Consider the following 18214-nt stretch of genomic DNA (forward strand, 5'->3'; position numbering starts at 1 on the left):
TGTCCCGTGACTATATGTATATATAATTATAGTTGACATACAATATTATTCAACATCAGCTTCAGAAATACAGTGCGGTGGTCAGGCCTCTACACCTACCCTCAAAGTTTTTATTCCAGGAAGGAGTAACAGAAATAAGAGTGAAAACAATGCTGGAGATGCTGTGGGGGAAATTTTCAGAGACTTTGGAATTTGAAACGAAGGAAGGAGCAAAGATATAAAAAATAGTGACAGTTCAGGGAGTTTCCAAGGCGAGGCTGCGAGCAATTATTTTCTACACTTCCTTTTTGATTTACTTGGTTGGATTCTTGGAGGTTATATTAACGAAAGAGTCACTTAAGTTAAACAGCTTCACATTCTAATGGGACTAAGTTAACATTCTTCTTCTAACCATGAGCAGTGATAAATTAATCTGAGGAAACTGGAGTTTTGGTTTGGAAGGACAAGGGAGGGTAAACCTTGGAATTCACAAAATCTCAGACTCGCAAGGTGAAAGGTAGTCCTCTGGCTCTGTTGGTCATGTGGTATCTGGTCTACAACCCCCAGATATGGCTTTTGGGCCTATGTGAGCACCGTCAGCAAGAGAGGACTTAATGTGCCCTTTGCCAACAGCTCTACTATAAAAGTCATATGGAGCAGGGAAAGGATACCTTACTTGTCCTGAGGGTGGTGAGGGGTGGAGCAGGCTTCCTGGAGGAAGTAGTGCCTTAGTCAAGTCTTAGATGTACGGTAGTTAGCCAGGCAAAGAAAGGAAATGGTGTTCTCAACTGAGGGAACCATAAATTCAAAGACAGAGCAGCATGAGAAAACGAGGCATTTTCAAAAATGTGTACATACTGGAGCATGGCTGGAGCATAGGGCAGGTGAGGAAGTGTGAAAACTGCTATGGACGGAGGAAGGCAGGGACCAGAGATGACGGGGGCATGAAACGTAGGTAAGTAACATGTTTAGATATGAGTGTAGCTCTCTCTGGCAGTGCTGTGGGAGTTTGGGGAGTCCACACAGCATGTGACTAGTCCATCCTGAATATTAATTCGTACCCGAATGTTCCAGTAAATGCAGATATTAAAAGCAATAATGTCAGCAATATTTTTCTTCTTAAAGCAAAAGTAGAAAAATTAACTATATAAACATTTTTCTTTGTAACTGAAATTATGCTATATATGTTGTCCTCCAATCTATTTGTTTTACTTATTATATTGAGTTCTTTGTCTACCCTATGATATTTGAAAACATCCCAGATTCAAGTGATCTACGTAAAAGAATCTACTTACATCCTTTAGAGTAATAATGTTTGGATGCTGTCCATAACGAAGAAGAATTTCAATTTCTTCTGTTGGGTCTCTCTTGCTTTTATCAATTATCTAAAAGGCAAATAGTTATCACAAAATGTCATGAACTATACAGTCATAAACCTTAAGTATTTATAGCTACAGACCTTGGGTATCATCTTATATAAACAATGCACATATAAGCCATTTATCAACAAGTTTTATTTAAGTACATGGCCAGACCGCCTAATCAAAATTCAAAAGCCAGTCTTGATCTAGATGGCAAGGCTGTAAAGTAAATTCTATGCCATGAGTCACATTCCTACCAGGTCTCTCCAGTTTAAGTTTGTAGTAAGTTTAGGACTTACTACAAACTCAAACCCTCAAGAAAAGGTACGAAGAACACAGTTAACATATCTTTCTTCCATCCTTGAACATCTTAAACCTTTGGGAACTCAGTTGACTTCTAAGCCTGTCAATACAGATAATTAAGGGCAACATGTACCTATAACACCACTACTAGCATCTGTTTATTGAATTAACTTTACTTCCTTTAATAAAATGCTTCAATGGAATATCCCATTAGTTGTAAGCTACTTATAAAAAATTAATTAACAGTTAAGTAGAACAAGCTTATTTTTGAAGCTAGGCAGAAAACTAAGCAGAAAACCACACCTAAAATTTTACTCGCCTAGAATTAAGTTTAATTATTATAATAAAGCCCTTTAAAATACTAATGTAGCTTTCCAACCCTTTTATGTCAGCTGCTTCTTAAAAATATTTCTCTTAATGTTTTAATTTGTTGAAGTATTTTAAAAAAGACAAGGTTTGATTTCATTTCATCCAAAGGTAGTCTGAAATAAATTTTGTGACCTTCCTATTTTCAATTTTAAAACCGCTTAGTAATTAATGTATGTAATAAACACCTAAATGCTCCAGCAACCTAGGAAAGTGCTTGTAACTCTCAATATGAACCAAATCTGCTATCTGAAATGGGTTTAGTTATAAAACAGCTCTGTATTTGAAAAACACGGAAGACAAACATACAGGTGTCCACCATAATCAACTGTAAATGACAGTGTGGAATTAGGCAAATGGATCATTAAGAGGAAACGTATATGGACTAGACATGCTAATTCAAGGGATAGGATCTGGGTCTAGTCTATTGAAAACTGGAACACACTGCAAGTGTTCTTTTTGGCAACCTTCTCTCTAACCTGCTAATCTGAGCCCAGCTTACATTATATCCATACTTGTGCTTGTGGATTTCAGATTTGTAGTAATTTCAGTAGAATCCAGTTGTCCTGGGATTGGTTTTATGAACCTAATTTAAGTCACAAGAATCCACAAATAGCTTGAAGATATTCTCAAGGTTTTGGTACACTGCTCCTGGTTTCTGTAATTCAAAGGGGGCCTCAGGACATTTCGGCTTTTATTCTAATGTGTTTATGGAGGCAAGATACATCCTTAAACTGCTTAGCAAGTACATTATTCATCTTCTCTCCTTTCACGTAAGCAATTTGAAAATTTCTATGTATCCCAGATTTCACTATGAGCAATGAGTAGGTGAGGAGAATATTAAAATGCATTTCTATGGTTTCTCCTTACCTCTGACAAAAAGCGTTGTGGACACTGATGACTTTAAAGCAATTAGATCCAAGATTTAGAATAGTAACAATTTTGGTGTGTGTATGTCTTCCCAGATATTTGCTATGCATATATAAAACACATTCATTTTAATTTTTACATAGTGAAATCATACTATATATCTAGATAAATGGATGGATGTAATCACAACTAATGCCACTCTCTCACTAATTAAACATGAGCTACCCATACTTACAGACAAGTCCTAAGGTTCAAGGTAAGTTGAAAGCTTTAGACATTACTTGAATTGCTTGCAATGGCTGAGCAGAGGCTACCATCCCAAGAAAAGGCAGAGACTTGAATATCGTATTTGTTAACTTACAACTAAAGGTTTGCAACTCAAACTTTATCATAGAGCCATGTGTCTTGATTTTTGGCTTAGAAAATTCTTGCTGTCTTAGGACATCTGATGACATTAAAACAGTTAATGATAATACATTTTATGACAGTGGTTCTTATTCTTTTATTGGTTCACAGATCGTTTTAAACGTGAAGGATGGTCTGAACAATTTTGCCAGAAAAATGTAAACATACAAAATTTGGTATACAATTTCAAGGAATTCCCTGAACACAGAATGGGGGACTCTTGAGAGTAAAAGAGGTGCTACCAAAAATCAGGTCCAGTGTACAGTGGTACCACCCTGAGCAAACTGATGTATGCTACCCTACCTGTACTCACAGGGGAATCCATGGTTCCAGATGAAGATCACTAGCCAGACATTTTAAGTTACCTCATCTTTTTATAAGAAGAGGCACATTTACCAAAGAAGAAGAGTGTAATTTTTCACTGGTACTGACATGCATGAATAAGAACTGTTCGAGTTGCATTTTAAATCTAAAAACATTTACCTTCACTGCAAACTCCATGTTTGTGGCTTTATGTATACATCTCTTGCAAACTGAGTAGGAGCCAACTCCAATGTCTTCTTTTACTTCATATCCATCAGTGAACTGAATACTGTTCCTGTGCAACTGCTACAAACACAATTATAAACTGATGAAGAGTTCCATAATGACTTTGGTACATTTCATAGGGAAATAAGTTACTCAACATGCAATGTTGATGTTAAATATAAATGAGTATCAGTCAAAATAAATCTTTACAGCATTTATTCTTCTACAACTGCGTATTTTGGGAGTATCTACAATAAAATGTACAGCATAAAATATGCCCTTTAGAAAGCTTATGTTAAAAACAAAAAATTAAGTGTGTACGAGAAAAAACACAGAGCTACTTGATAAGGGGCTGACGTCCTTGCCTGTGAGGGGGCCCCATTCCACTCCCCGACAGGCTGCAAGTCTTTGAAGTACCCTTGCAAGTGGGAAGAAGTCCGAAATTTCTGGTATAGAAGAAAAGATTTAGGAGGATTCAGAATCAGGACATCTGGATTCTTGTCTCAGATACACCACCTGTAGGCTGTGTGACCTTGAATTTGTGTTTTCTCAGAGGGTAATGGTGAGGACTAAATACAATAATGTATTTGTAGGTGATACCTATTATCATCATTTTGGACTATCAGTAGCCATGCCATCCTTTCTCCATCCTCAAGTCATAGTTCCAATACAACTTCTGCTAGAGAAGCCATTAATGGGTTAAGGACTAAAAACATGTGGTGGGATGATGAACAGCAAATTATTGGTTCCAAAAACAGGCTGAGAAAAGTTGTGCTGTCCTTGGCTATAGATGGAAGACCTCCCCGCACCCTCTGCCCCCCATGCCTCTGAGTCTTGTATAGGTTAAAACTTGAATTCTGTAAAATATATGTTTGCAATTTCTGGTAGGTATAGAAGTTATAACTTTAAAACTTGCCATATATTACATGCCTGTCATAGTAAAAGGGACAGATTATTTCAACATGAACTTTGTTCAAAAACCAGCATTTAAACTGGTTTTCTAGAAAGTGGAGAAAGCAAGATGATTGACTCATGAAAAAAACTTTATTAGAGCAAAAGTAACTTAATCAGCAAGTAAATTCAAGCAGTAATTATACCCTAAAACAATTCAGTGCTTTAAAAGATATATCTAGTTCCCTCTATAGGAAGATGAATTAAATTTATCTTTCAATGATACTAGGATGAGAAAAAAAATAAATCTAATGGTTTGTACTACTTGTGTTCCTCTAATAACATTTAATTTACTAGTCTAGTCTCCTGATACTTACACACACACACCTACCTACAAACCTGCTTCTGTGGCTTTTATCTCCTTTTTCTCCAACTCTGATAAACAGATGGGATAATGAGGTACCCAAGGCAGTACCCATAACCATTTTTTCCCTAATGACAATAGGGCTCCAAAAGAACAAAGACACAAAACTTAAGACTTAAGTTCATTTTCATTTCTTATGTTTCTATGGCAGAGGATGGTAAAGTATGACCTGTGCACCAAATGTGGTTCACTACCAGTTTTTCTAAATACAGTTTTATTGGCACACAGCCATGCTCATTCATTTTTGTATTGTCCATGGCTGCTTTTGTGCTGCAATGGCAGAGCTGAGTGGTTGAAACACAGATCGTATAGCCTACAAAGCCTCAAATATTTATTATCTGGCCCTTTACAGAAAAAGTCTGCTGACCCCTTTTCTAAGGCATCAGGGAACCAGGAGATCTCAGTACATTACAGCTGGCCTGGCAGAGGCAGAGGATGAAACAAACAAGGCCTGATAAACATTTGGAGGCACAGGAGAATGGAGAGATAAGATGGTGATATTTATCGCAACTCTCTTAAAATTTCACTTTCAAGTCAGGTACTCAGGATTCTGGTGCATGCAACCTTTTCAAAGGTGTATGAAAGATATTTCTCGGAGTAATGTCAATGATATAAAACGCATTTTAAGCTGCTCACTTAAGTCAGCAGATCAAGTCTAATCTAATTATTCACACAATGCACTACATCGTACATTTCAAATTTAAAATGACAGACATTCACTCACCTGAACAATTGAATGCACACCAACTGTCTGCATAGCTTGGCTCTCATCATCTGAGGTAATAGCAACAAAACTAAACCCCCGAAAAAGCTGATGTGCATTAGCACTAGGTGGAATGCCAGGTGAATCTGAAAAGAATAATAAATTACTAAGAAGATAATTATTTTGAAAGATAATTAGGGGAAGAGTTGTTGACAGTATGACCTTTCTCACTTATTCTGGAATTCTACTTCTCAGGCACCCAGTGCTTCCAGGATAACTCATTGAGCCACTGTATCAGATCTGTCCTGATGGCTTGCTGCCATCACAACTCTCAGGTCCTCATCCCTCAGAGCCCAGAACATAGCTAATTCATTGAAGAATATAATAAATAGATTAATTATTGGGTTAATATTATTCTAAATTAGCACTGTCCCATAGAATTTCCTGCAGTGATGGAAATTTTCTTTATCTGTGCTGTCCAATATGGTAGACACTAATCACATGCAGCTACTGAGCATGTGAAATGTGGCTGGTGTGACCAAGAAACAGAATTTTAAATTTTAATTAATTTAAATTTAATTAATTGGCTACCATATTGGACAGTGCAGCCCTAAATGGTAAACTAACAACGCTATGGTTCCTGGTTAAGGGGAGATACAAGGTTAACAGATAATTTTGGAGAAAGGAATTTAGTTCAGTGGTCTCAGTACATAATGTCAGGATCTGGAAATCTAAACTACAAGTTAAAAATTATTATCTATATGTAATATATTTAAGGACCAAAAGTAATTTCTAGGATAATCATGGTATGTGGTCCTTAAAATATACTTTACAACATGCTATGTATTGTTATTCAAATTATTTATGTGGAATTGACTGGCATTAACAAAAACAGAAATATACTTATACAATATGGTTAATGTTCACTAAGACAAACAATAAATGTGTTATCCATAAATATAAACACACACAATTAGGCATCCTAATATTTATAAACATACTATAAAGGCTAAGGGCAAGCAAAAAACAAAAGCAAATCTACTCGACTACGTATAAAGTTCTTTTTGAACATCAGTTTGATATTCTCAGCAATATATATTGTTTAGTGAATTTTAAACCAATGTGACAGTATTATACTGAACACTTCTGCTAGTACAATATCTGGACAGAATACAATATAGCACTGCTATCTTCTGAGATTTTCCCCTCATCGGGACAAATTGTACGGAGAAAGCAAAGTAAAACATCATCACATATCATCAATTCTATGCATATCACTGTCCACGTATTTGATAAAATTTTGTTCATATGTTAATTCAAATTTCTAAGACTGTCTTATAAAAATAAAAAACAACTACCCATGCTTAATATAGACTGAAGATTTTGGCTGGAAAGCTTTACAGCGATGTTTGAATGATGTACTCTATGGAAAATACGTGCAAGTATACTTTCTATTTATTTGCTTGTCAATGATAAACCTGGGGTCTGGTACATCTAAATGAGAGAGCATTAGAGTGAAAAACACACCATTATGTATATACATACGCTAATTAATGAAAATACAGGCTATCATTTCAAAAATTACTTCTCTGTAATAGTCACTGCTTACGCAATTTTAGGATAAAGCATGAAACAGGATATGATTCATTTTGAAGTTATTACACCTCATATAAAGTTTAAGTTATGTTTGGGATTTGAGCTTTACAAGTACTTCCAGAATACCACCTAATAGAAGAGCTTTAAAGAGAACTGTTTATACTGAAGAGTATTTCATGTAAAAATAGCTACAGGTAGGGGCCGGCCGAGTGGCGTGATGGTTAAGAACTGGCTTGGGATGCCAGAGGGCCCCGGTTTGGATCCCACATATGAGGGCCAGTGACATTGCCCTCTACAGCTAAGATGCTGAACAACAGCTCAACCTGGAGCTGGGCTGCCGTGAGTCGCCGGCGACGGCGTAGGCTGCAGCCCCTGTGGCAGTGGGTTGCCATGGGCTACCGTGTGTAGCCAGCAGCCAGCGTGAGCGGCCAGCAGCCGCCGTGAGCGGCCGTCCAGAAGCCGGCGACTGATGTGCCTTGCCCAGGAAGAGCGCAATGATGGTGCCAACTTGGGCCAGTGAAGCAACGTCCTTCACAACTAGACTGAAGAACAAAACAACAGCAACTTGTCTGTTCCCCTGCCCCCAACTCCCCACTGCTGTTCCCATCTCCCCAATTCCCCAATAAAAATCTTTAAAAAAACAAAACAAACAAAAAAAACAAAAAAACTATTTAAAAATAGCTACAGGTAAATAAATGCACAACCAAATAGTTTTTCCACATAAATAGTATCAAAGTTTATAAGGCAAAACATAATTTGCTAAAAGATTTAACAAGAATCTTAACTGCTATAAAATGTTTTTAAAAATTTACTAATTATCTAGGTATTGTGGCAGGGATAGGGTATGAAGGGAAGATGTAAGGATAGCATGAAGAGTTGTACTAGAAAAGATTTTCTGATTGAACAAGAAAAAAATATATAGTCTTATATTCGGGTTTTCATGTTTTTTCCTTACCTTTGGGAGTTTTTGCCGTAAACTCAGGATCAAAATAGAATGTATCTTCAGGCCTGCCAGTTGCAGGTTTAAAAGGTGGATGAATTTCTCTTCTGTACAATTTCTGGAGTAAAATAAGAGAGGCTTAGACGTGTTAATTACTAAAAAAAAATTCAAGCAAGTTTCCATTTTATACTTACATTCCAGTCTATTGTTGAGAAAAATAAATGTCTTTTGATTTCTTCAACTCCATCTGGTCCTGCGCCTATTAAAAATTAACTAGTTTTGATTAAATTGTAATTTTATTTCAAGGAGGAATACATGTTTATTTAGTCTTTGCTTTAATATTTGTCCTAATGTTTCATAATCCAATAACAAAAACAAATATCCATCTTCCCCCCTCCCCTCAAAAAACCAAGGAACACCAGGGCTGGCAGAGTGGCTCAGTTGGTTAAGAGAGCGAGCTCTGAGCAACAGGGTCGCCGGTTCGATTCCCACATGGGCCAGCGAGCTGAGCCTGAGCTGAGCTGCTGCTGAGTTGCCAACAGGTGGCAGGATGGCTCAGCTGGTGAGAGCACGTGCTCCTAACAACAAGGTTGTCGGTTCGACTCCCGCATGGGATGGTGGGCAATGCCCACCTACAACTAAGATTGAAGACAGCACCTTGAGCTGAGCTGCTCTGAGATACCGACAGGCAGCTGGATGGCGACTGGACTTGGAGCTGAGCTAGCTGCGCCCTCCACAACTAAGATTGAAGGACAACAACTTGGCTGTTCCCCTTCCCCAATTCACAGACACTGTTCCCCTTCCTCAATTCCCCAATAAAATCTTAAAAAAAAACCCCAAACAACCAAACACTAACAAACACACAAAAGAAACAAAATACAAATTTTACCTAATCTGTTTGCAGGATTTCGTTTGAAAAGCATTCGTAAAAGACTCTGGGCTTCAGGACTCAAAAACTGTGGCATCCCAAGTTTGGCTCTAAATAATAAATCCACATAATAACATTTTATTTTTTGGAGGCATTTGTGTTTTATTTAAAGTTTTTTTAATTAAATTTTTTATTTTAAGATAATTGTGGATTCACACTCAGTTGTAGGAAATAATACAGAGATCCTGCACACCCTTTACCTATTTTTCCCAAAGGTCACATCTTACAAAACTATATAGTACACTACAACCAGGATATTCACATTGATACAATCCACTGATCACATTCAGATGTCTCCAGTTTTAATGTGTGTATGTGTGTGTGTGTGTGTGTGTGTGTGTGTGTGTGTTTAGTTCTATGCCATTTTGTCACATGTGTAGGTTCCACCATCCACAGTAAAGATACTGAACATTTCATCACCACCAGGATCCTGTTTGTTGCTCCTTTATAACCACACCCACCTGCCTCCCTCCCCAATTCCTATCCTCTGGCAACCACTACTCTAGTCTCCATTTCTATAATTTTGTCATATTAAGAATGTTATGTAAATGGAACCATACAGTAGGTAACCTCTTTTCACTCAGATGAATTCCCTTGAGGTTCATGTAAGTTGTGTGTATCAATAGTTGATTACTTTCCATTTTTAATCAGCATTATTCCATGGCAGGGATGTACCACAGTTTGTTTATCCATTTGCCTGTCAAAAGACATCTGGATTGTGTCCAGTGTGGGGCTGTTACAAATAAAGCTGTTATGAACATCTGTGTATAGGTTTTGGTGTGAACACGTAATAATTTTAGTCCACAATCTTCCAATGAAATTTTTCATTCTTCAGAATTTTGCAAAAAGCATTACTGTCAGAGTAAGACCATCTAAGTCTTAGTTCTGGCTCTTTTACTAAGAATTTTGTGACCTTGGGAAACCCAATCCCCTTGGGCCTGTTACCGCTTCTTCATAAGCAAGGGGATTGGATGTTAGATCAATGCTCCCCAAACTGTAGCCTTGGAACCATTTTTCAAAAGGAATTTAAGAAATGCAATATTTAAAACTGCTAAAAGAACATGTGCTTCATATGTTTATTTTTTCCTTCCATCCCCTTTAATAGCCCTGCAGCGAAGAGGAGCTGGTGGGAAAGGGGTCTGTGGAATATCGAAGAGTCTGTGGCACACAGTCTGAAAACCACTGGCCTGGATGAGCTTGAAGATCTGTTTTAGCTCTAATATATAATTTTGTTCTTTTTCTCAACCTACAAATCAAGGAAACCAATGATCCTGTAAGTATGAAAATAATAACAGAGCATGGCAAAATGGCTAGCAGAGAAATTTATATTTCAGAAATAGATCCATTTATTATTCAGTGGGTTGTTCTGGAGCTACTATGTGCAAGACACTGCTTAGTGCTGAGGATAGAGTTAGCCCCCCATGGTCAGCGGGGAAGATGGATACAGATAACCCTGGTACATTAAGAGACAAATTCAGAAGGACATATGGGAGAGTGCTGAGGGGTTACCTAATTTAACACAGGAGATTGTGAAAGGCCTTAAATGAAATCTAAGGGTTGGGAATTTATACATTTGGCCAGTATTTCCCCAACATTTTACTGAATAACATTAACCTCTCTAGACACTTAACAGCAACAAAAAATATTTCATGATCCAATGAGTCTGTAGAATGCTATCTATTATACAACCCTGCTGGAGAATAAAATACATTGCATTTAAAAGGCTGAGAAATCTAGAGTAAAGAAATCGGTATTTTTCTAAACATTTGTTTCCAGCACCTCTCTCTCAGAGAATACCTATTAACATCTCGTAGAATTTAGTGTCCTGATGAACAAACTTGGGAAACACTGCTATATTAGGTAACAGGGATATAGCAGAGGTCTTTAAACAGGGGACTAACATGGCCAGAGTTATTTTCAAGACAGTATCTCCAAGGGCAGCACAAAATGATCTGGAGTGGGAAAACAGTGGTAGGTAGTAAGCATTCTACTTCGGAGCTTGGCTCAATAGTGTGCGTAGCCGCGCACCATGGTCTGAGAAGTGTAAACAGTGCAATGCAGAGGAAAGGCTGGGACACCGAGGTATTTCTAAGTGAATGTGGTGAATACCTGCATATGCAAGGGAGGGGAATCAAAAATTATTTTCAGGTTTTTGGCTTTCAGAAACAGGCTGCATGGAAATGCTGCTAATTGGGAATACAAGAAGAGGAAAAGAATGGCAGATAGAGATAAATTTAATTTAAAAATATTAAGTCATGCATGTCATATGCTTTGGGAGAGGCAGGCAGGTGAGTAAATGGAAATATAGGTCTGGTCTCTGGTAAGTTAAGAAAGTGTGATTTGGGAGTAATTAAAATGTTGAGACTAGGAGGTCAGCCAGGAAAGTGAGCACAGAAGGGAAGAAGGTGTATCAGAGATAGAACCCTGGGGGACAAGAACATTTAAAAGGTGATCAGAAAAAGAGCAATTCAGACATTAAAAATAATGAATGCAATTGGCTGAATCACACTGATTATTAAATCCCATGAGTTCATTATAGTAAAAAAAAAAAAAGTCAAAACTAACATAAAAACCCAACTCATTGTGGACACCACCCCTACTGGAAGTAACTAGGGCTCTGACAATTGGAAATAATTAAGAATTAAGGATTTCTTCTGCCCTCGTTTGAGCCTTATTTCAAGGTAACTAAATAGCCGTAGTTGATGAGGGAAAGTTCATTGTTGGAAAATATCAGCCAATGAATGAAGAAGGAATAACAGTAACAAAAATCACCATTTTTGAATCCCTAGTAAAATAATTGTTTCAAGTAATGATTATCAGTGGATGAAACCAACAGATGAAAACCTGACACGGAACTTCACAATGAAGGGATCAGCTGTAATCGCAAGACCTCATCACCTCCTGATGTGCTGCAATAGGGTGCAACAGCAAGAACTATGAAAAATTCTTGCCAAAGAAGTTTAACCAAAAACAGGATAAAGGAACAATATCACAAGGAGAATTTAAAAAATTCCACACTCCTAGCAAAAGACTAATTGTTACATAACCATGGTAACAAGAGAGCCACCAGAACTGGTTTTAAATCCAGTCAATTGATCAAAGACAACTTGCCTAGGTGAACGTAAGTTGTTTTTTTTTTTTTTTGCAAACCAACCAATCAGTAATGCTCTTCATTCATGAAAATTAGCCAAACAAGAATGGGCTGCCTCCACTAACCACACCTGAATGCCAACTTATCAACAACAGTCCCACCCAAGTAACCATACCCTTACAGATGATATCAACTCACTTACGCCCCTGAAAAGCTGCCAATTCTTGAGCTCCGCCCTTCCCCAAAACCCTATATAAGAACAGAGGTCTACTCTGCTGGAGAGGTTCTACAGGGTCAGCATCGCTCCCTTATTGTAATAAGCAACAGAATCAGCTTTATGCTTTTTTCAGCTATTGAGAGGTGGTCTCATCTTTCAACAGGATCAATTCAGAAAGCAGAATTCTAAACTGATTTGGTTTCTACAAGTAAATGGCAGGAGAAAAACAGGGGCAGACTGTTCTAGATGAAGAGAAGCTTCTGTTCTTGTATAAGAAATACAACCAAATGAAATGTGCAGACTTTTAGGACTATAAAAAATACCGCTTTGGCAAAAATCTGAAAACTCTGCTTAAAGACTGGTATTAGATGGTACCTAAGCATTATTACTAGCATTGTTAGATGTGGTTATGTAAGAAAACATCCATACTTTTTACTGAGGCAAACTGAAGTAGGTGAGAAATGACATGTCTGTAATGCTTACAATATTTCAGTAAATTAGAAGAAAAGGGAATAAATGGAGCAAATGTGGTAAAATCTTCATGACTTGAATCTGAGTGATTGGTATACGTGTGTTCATTGTATTACTCTATTTTTGTGAATTTCATTTGAAAATTTTCATAATTTAAAAGAGAAAAGAAGGCAGAGGAGGAATGGTCAAGCAAAAGAGACTAAAGGAGGAATGATTAGAGAGGTAGGAGAAGCCGACGAGATGATTAGGAAAAGCTAAGGAGGGTGGGAGTGGCCAGCAGTGTCAAATGCTCCTCAGACCTTCCTTAACTTGTCCCATCTAAAATGGCTCCTGCCCCTGCCTTCTCTCACACTTCAAGAATACCCTGGTTTCCCATCCATGAAATACAGTTTGGGGAATATAATCAATAATGTTGTAAAGATTATGTGGGGTGCCAGATGGGCACTGGACTTATTAGGGAGATCACTTCATAGACTGTGTCGATACCTTACAACTGTGCAATACATCTGAAGCTGAGGTTGAATAATATTGAATGTCAACTATAATTAAATCTATATAAATATTGGGTTGTCAGAAATGACGTATTTTTTCTATTTTTCGTTGCAAAATGCATCATGACCTTTCTGACAACCCAATATATTTAGTCTCAGGAGGTGGAGTACAACATACGGAATAGGGTCAATGGAATTGTAACAGCTATATTTGATGTTAGAGGGTAGTAGATTGAGGGGTTATCACTTTGTGAGGGATGTGAATGTCTAACTATTAAGTTGTTTTGTACACCTGAAACTAAAAAAATAAAGAATACCCTGGTTTATTATCACTATTACTCCTACACTACCTGAAATTATTATATTTAGTTGTTTAAATATTAATTCCTCATCTCCCCCACTAGAATGCAAACTCCGTAAGACCACAGAAGATCTTGTCAGTCTTGTTCATACTGCATCCCACGTACATGTAGCAAGACCTCAATCATCTGTTGAATGAAGTGTGTGAACAAATGTCTGAGAGTCAACTTTCTAACAATCTGCCACTGGTTTAAGCAACGAGGAGATCACTGATGATGACAGTGAGAGAAGTTTCAATAGAGTGGCGAGCATGAATGACAAACAGGCTGTGGGATAAAAGCAGTCAAAAAAATGAAAGGCTGCTCTTCAAAGAGGCTTTGTGTTGAAAGGATGCGGGAAGATGCAGCAGAAAGTTGAAAGGAAGGCCAGGTCAAAGAAATGGTGATCTTTTTCCCCCAACACCAGAGTGTGCTTATTAGCTGCAAGGAAGGGGCTAGAGTAGATGGAGCGATGACGGTTCAGTGAACATTCATTTATATAGTAAATATTTTTTAACCTTTTTTATTGTGAAGAAAAACAAAGTGCAAAAGCAAAAAAAACCAAAACAACCCAAACCAAAATACACAGCTCAATGATTTACCACAAAGTGAATAGTCATCTGACCAAGAAATATAACATTGCCAGAAGCCCTCATCCAACGTAACCACTATCCTAATTTTGCCTCAGGCTTTTGTGATCTAAATATGGCCCCTAAAAACTATGCTTTCGTTTCTCTGCTTTTACAACTTTATAAATAGAATCATACAGTACTCATTCTTTTGTGTCTGAACTGCCTTTGCTCAACATTCTTGTGAGATTTACCCAAGTTGTTGCACATAACTGTGGTTTGTTCATTTTCTTTGCTGTATGGCATGCGACATCCATGGGCAAAAGGCCTCAGCCTGGTTTTTTATGGCTTTTGAGCTAAGAATGGTTTTTCCATTTTTAAAGTATTGGAAACAAACAATAAATAATATGTGACACAGACTATGTCTAAAATATTTACAGATAGTTTGTCAACCTGTTTTATTCCATTATATGAATATACCATAATTTATTAATCCATTCTACTGTTAATGATCCAGTTTCCAATTTTTGACTATTATAAACAATGCCGCTGTGAACATCTTTGTACTTGCTTCTTGATGTGCAAGTACCCTGATGCATATAAATTGGGTGCATGCCTAAAAGTGGGATTATTAGATGAGGGTAGACAAATATTGGATTTTAGAAGACAATGCCAAAAACTCCTTTCCAAAGTGGTTAGACGAGTATTTATATTCCTTCCAGCTATGTATGAAAGTTGCCACTTGCTCCAGCACTTAGTACTGTCAGTCTTTTACTGTTAGTCATTCTGATGGGTATGCAGTTGTAGCTTGTTGTGGTTTTATTTGCATTTTCTGATTAATGAGGGTGAGCATCTTTTTATAAGATTATTGGCCATTGAATATCCTCTTTGATGAATGAAGTCCCTATGTCTCCTACCCATGTTTCTATTGGGCTGTCTTTTCCTTATTGATTGACTGGAGTTCTTGATATATTCTGTATACAAACCCTTTGTTGGTTATATGTGTTGCAAATTTCTTCTTTTATTCTTTAATGGAATCTTTTGATGAGAAAAAGTTATTAATTTTAATGTAATAATAATTTATCAATCTTTTCCTTTATAGCTAGTGCTTTTTGTGTCCAAAGACTACTTTCTTACCCAAGGTCATGAAGATATTCTCCTATACTCTTCTAGAATCCTTTTTGCCTTTTTACATAAATATATGTAAATATATATATGTACATAATATACTTGGAAATGACTTTTGTGTATGATGTGAGATAGGAATTATTTTATCTTTTTCTACATAAATACCAATTTTTCCAGCATGATTTATTTAAAAAGGTTGTTTTTCTACTGCTCTGCAATTTCCAATGGTCGTAAATCAAGTGCCCATATATGTACAGGTTTATTACCAGGTTCTCTATTCTATTGCACAAGTCTATTATCCCATACTTGTTTTAATACCATATTGCCCTAATTACAGTTACAGCAAAACTTGATACTTGGTAAAGCAAGTCTTCCTATCTTGATCTTCTTCAGAGTGTTTTAGCTATTCTTGGTTGTACTATCACACTAGAATTTATTAAGTTCCACACAAGAAACTTGTCAGGATTTAAATTTATATGCATTGAAACTATAGTTATGCTATCTAATATGGTAAGCGCTAGCCACGTACAGCCACTGAGCACTTGAGATGTGGCTAACCCAAATTGGAAGTGTAAAATGCATACTGAGTTTCAAATAAGTATGGGAAAAAATAATGCATCATATCCCAATAATCATTTTGTAATGTCGATTACACGTAGAAATGATAATGTCTTGGATATACTGAGTTAAATAAAGTATATTACAGTCATGTGTCACTTAACAGGGGTATGTTCTGAGAAATGTGTCATTATGTGATTTCATCATTGTGCAAACATCATAGAGTGCACTTACACAAACCTAGATGGTACAGCCTACTGCACACCGAGGCTGTGTGGGATAGCCTATTGCTCCTAGGTTATAAAACTGTACAGCATGGTACTCTACTGAATATTGTAGGCAACTGGGACACAGTGGTAAGTATGTAGTGTACATAATTGTATGTGCTACACTTTTATATGAATTACAGCCCAGTAGGTTTGTGTATACTAGCATCACCACAAACACCTGAGTAATGCATTGCACTAGGATGTCACAATGGCTATGATGTCACTACAAAGTTATAATGTCTACCATGTCATTAGGTGATAGGACTTTTTCAGCTCCATTATAATCTTATGGGAACACTGTCATATATGCGGTGTGTCACTGACTGAAACATTGTTATAGGGTGCACAACTGTACAATTAATTTTAACTGTTTCTTCTTACTTTTTTAATGTTGCTACTAGAAAATTTAAAATTATAACGTGGCTCATATTATATTTCTATTGGATAACACTGATTTATAGAACCAACATTTTTACAACACTGGGTCTGTCATAATATGAATATGGTACAACCTTCCATGTTATTTCGGTCTTAAAAATTTTTTTTAAATAAATTTTTTTAGTTTTCTGCATAGAGTTCTTATATAACTTTTGCTAGATTTATCCCTAGGTATTTGATATTTTCTATACTATTGTAAATAGTATGTTTTTAAAAAAAATTCCATTTTCTGTTGCTAGTATACAGACATGAAATAGACTTTATTTGTCTTTCTCAGTCTGACTTGTTTTACGTAGTTATATGTGGAATCTAAAGAACAGAATAAACAAACAAACAAAACAGAAATAGACTCAAAGATACAGAGAACAAACTGATGGTTGCTAGATGGGAGGAGGGAGGGGATAGGTGAGAAAGGTGAAGGGATTAGTAAGTACAAATTAGTAGTTACAAAATAGTCATGGGGATGTGAAATACAGTATGGGGGATATAGTCACTAATATTGTAAAAACTATGTATAGTGTCAGATGGGTGCTAGATTTATTGCAGGGATCACTTCATAAATTATATAGATCCCTAACCACTATGCTATTCATCTGAAACTAATATAAAATAATACTGAATGTCAACTATAATTTAAAAAATATGTATAGGCACAGGATGTAAAATACAACACAGGGAATTTAGTCAATGATATTGTAATGGCTATGTACAGTGTCAGATGGGTAGTAGACTTCTTGGGGTTATCACTTTGTGAGGTGTGTAAACGTCTAAGCACTATGTTGTTTTGTATACCTGAAACTAATCATAAAAATAGATTTTATTTATTCACCTTTTATATAGCAACTTTGCTAAACTCTTATTAATTTCAAGACTTTATATGAAGATTTGGATATTCTACAGATACAATCATGTTATCTAAATAGTGATAATTACATTTCTTCCTTAAGTGTTAAACCTTTTAAAACCTTAAACCTGGGCCGGCTGAGTGGCTCAGTTGGTTAGAGTGTGATGTCTGAGCAACAGGGCCGCTGGTTCAATCCCCACATGGGCTAATGAGCTGCTCCCACCACAACTAAGAATGAAGGACAACAACTTGACTTGAAGCTGATGGGTCCTGGGAAAAACACAATGTTCCCTTCCCCCAATTCCCCAACACTGTTCCCCTCCCCAATTCCCCAATAAAATCTTTAAAAAAAAACTCCAAAAACCTTAAACCTTACTTCTTTTGCTTGCCTTACTGTACTTGCTAGTACCTCCAGGACAGTGTGAACAGAAATGGAACAATGGGCATCCTTGTCATATTCCATGTCTCAAAGGCAAAGCTTTCAATATTTCACCATTAACACCAAG

The 18214-nt window shown here is 36.8% G+C and overlaps 1 protein-coding gene across 6 annotated transcripts in view; it reads right to left on the reverse strand.

The window, feature by feature from the left end:
- Positions 1–18214, reverse strand: part of RPS6KA3 (ribosomal protein S6 kinase A3) — a 111182-nt gene that overhangs the window by 19186 nt on the left and 73782 nt on the right. For all 6 annotated transcript variants that reach the window (XM_019666972.1, XM_019666937.1, XM_019666980.1 and 3 more), the window contains 6 exons: positions 9256–9344; positions 8561–8625; positions 8382–8484; positions 5852–5976; positions 3768–3893; positions 1275–1364 (listed from right to left, as the gene is read on the reverse strand). In XM_019666972.1, coding sequence (XP_019522517.1) covers positions 1275–1364; positions 3768–3893; positions 5852–5976; positions 8382–8484; positions 8561–8625; positions 9256–9344 — 598 coding nt within the window. The remainder of the gene's footprint in view (positions 1–1274; positions 1365–3767; positions 3894–5851; positions 5977–8381; positions 8485–8560; positions 8626–9255; positions 9345–18214) is intronic.

Source organism: Hipposideros armiger, unplaced genomic scaffold, assembly GCF_001890085.2.
Source record: "Hipposideros armiger isolate ML-2016 unplaced genomic scaffold, ASM189008v1 scaffold_13, whole genome shotgun sequence".
NCBI classification, from domain to species: Eukaryota; Metazoa; Chordata; class Mammalia; order Chiroptera; family Hipposideridae; genus Hipposideros; species Hipposideros armiger.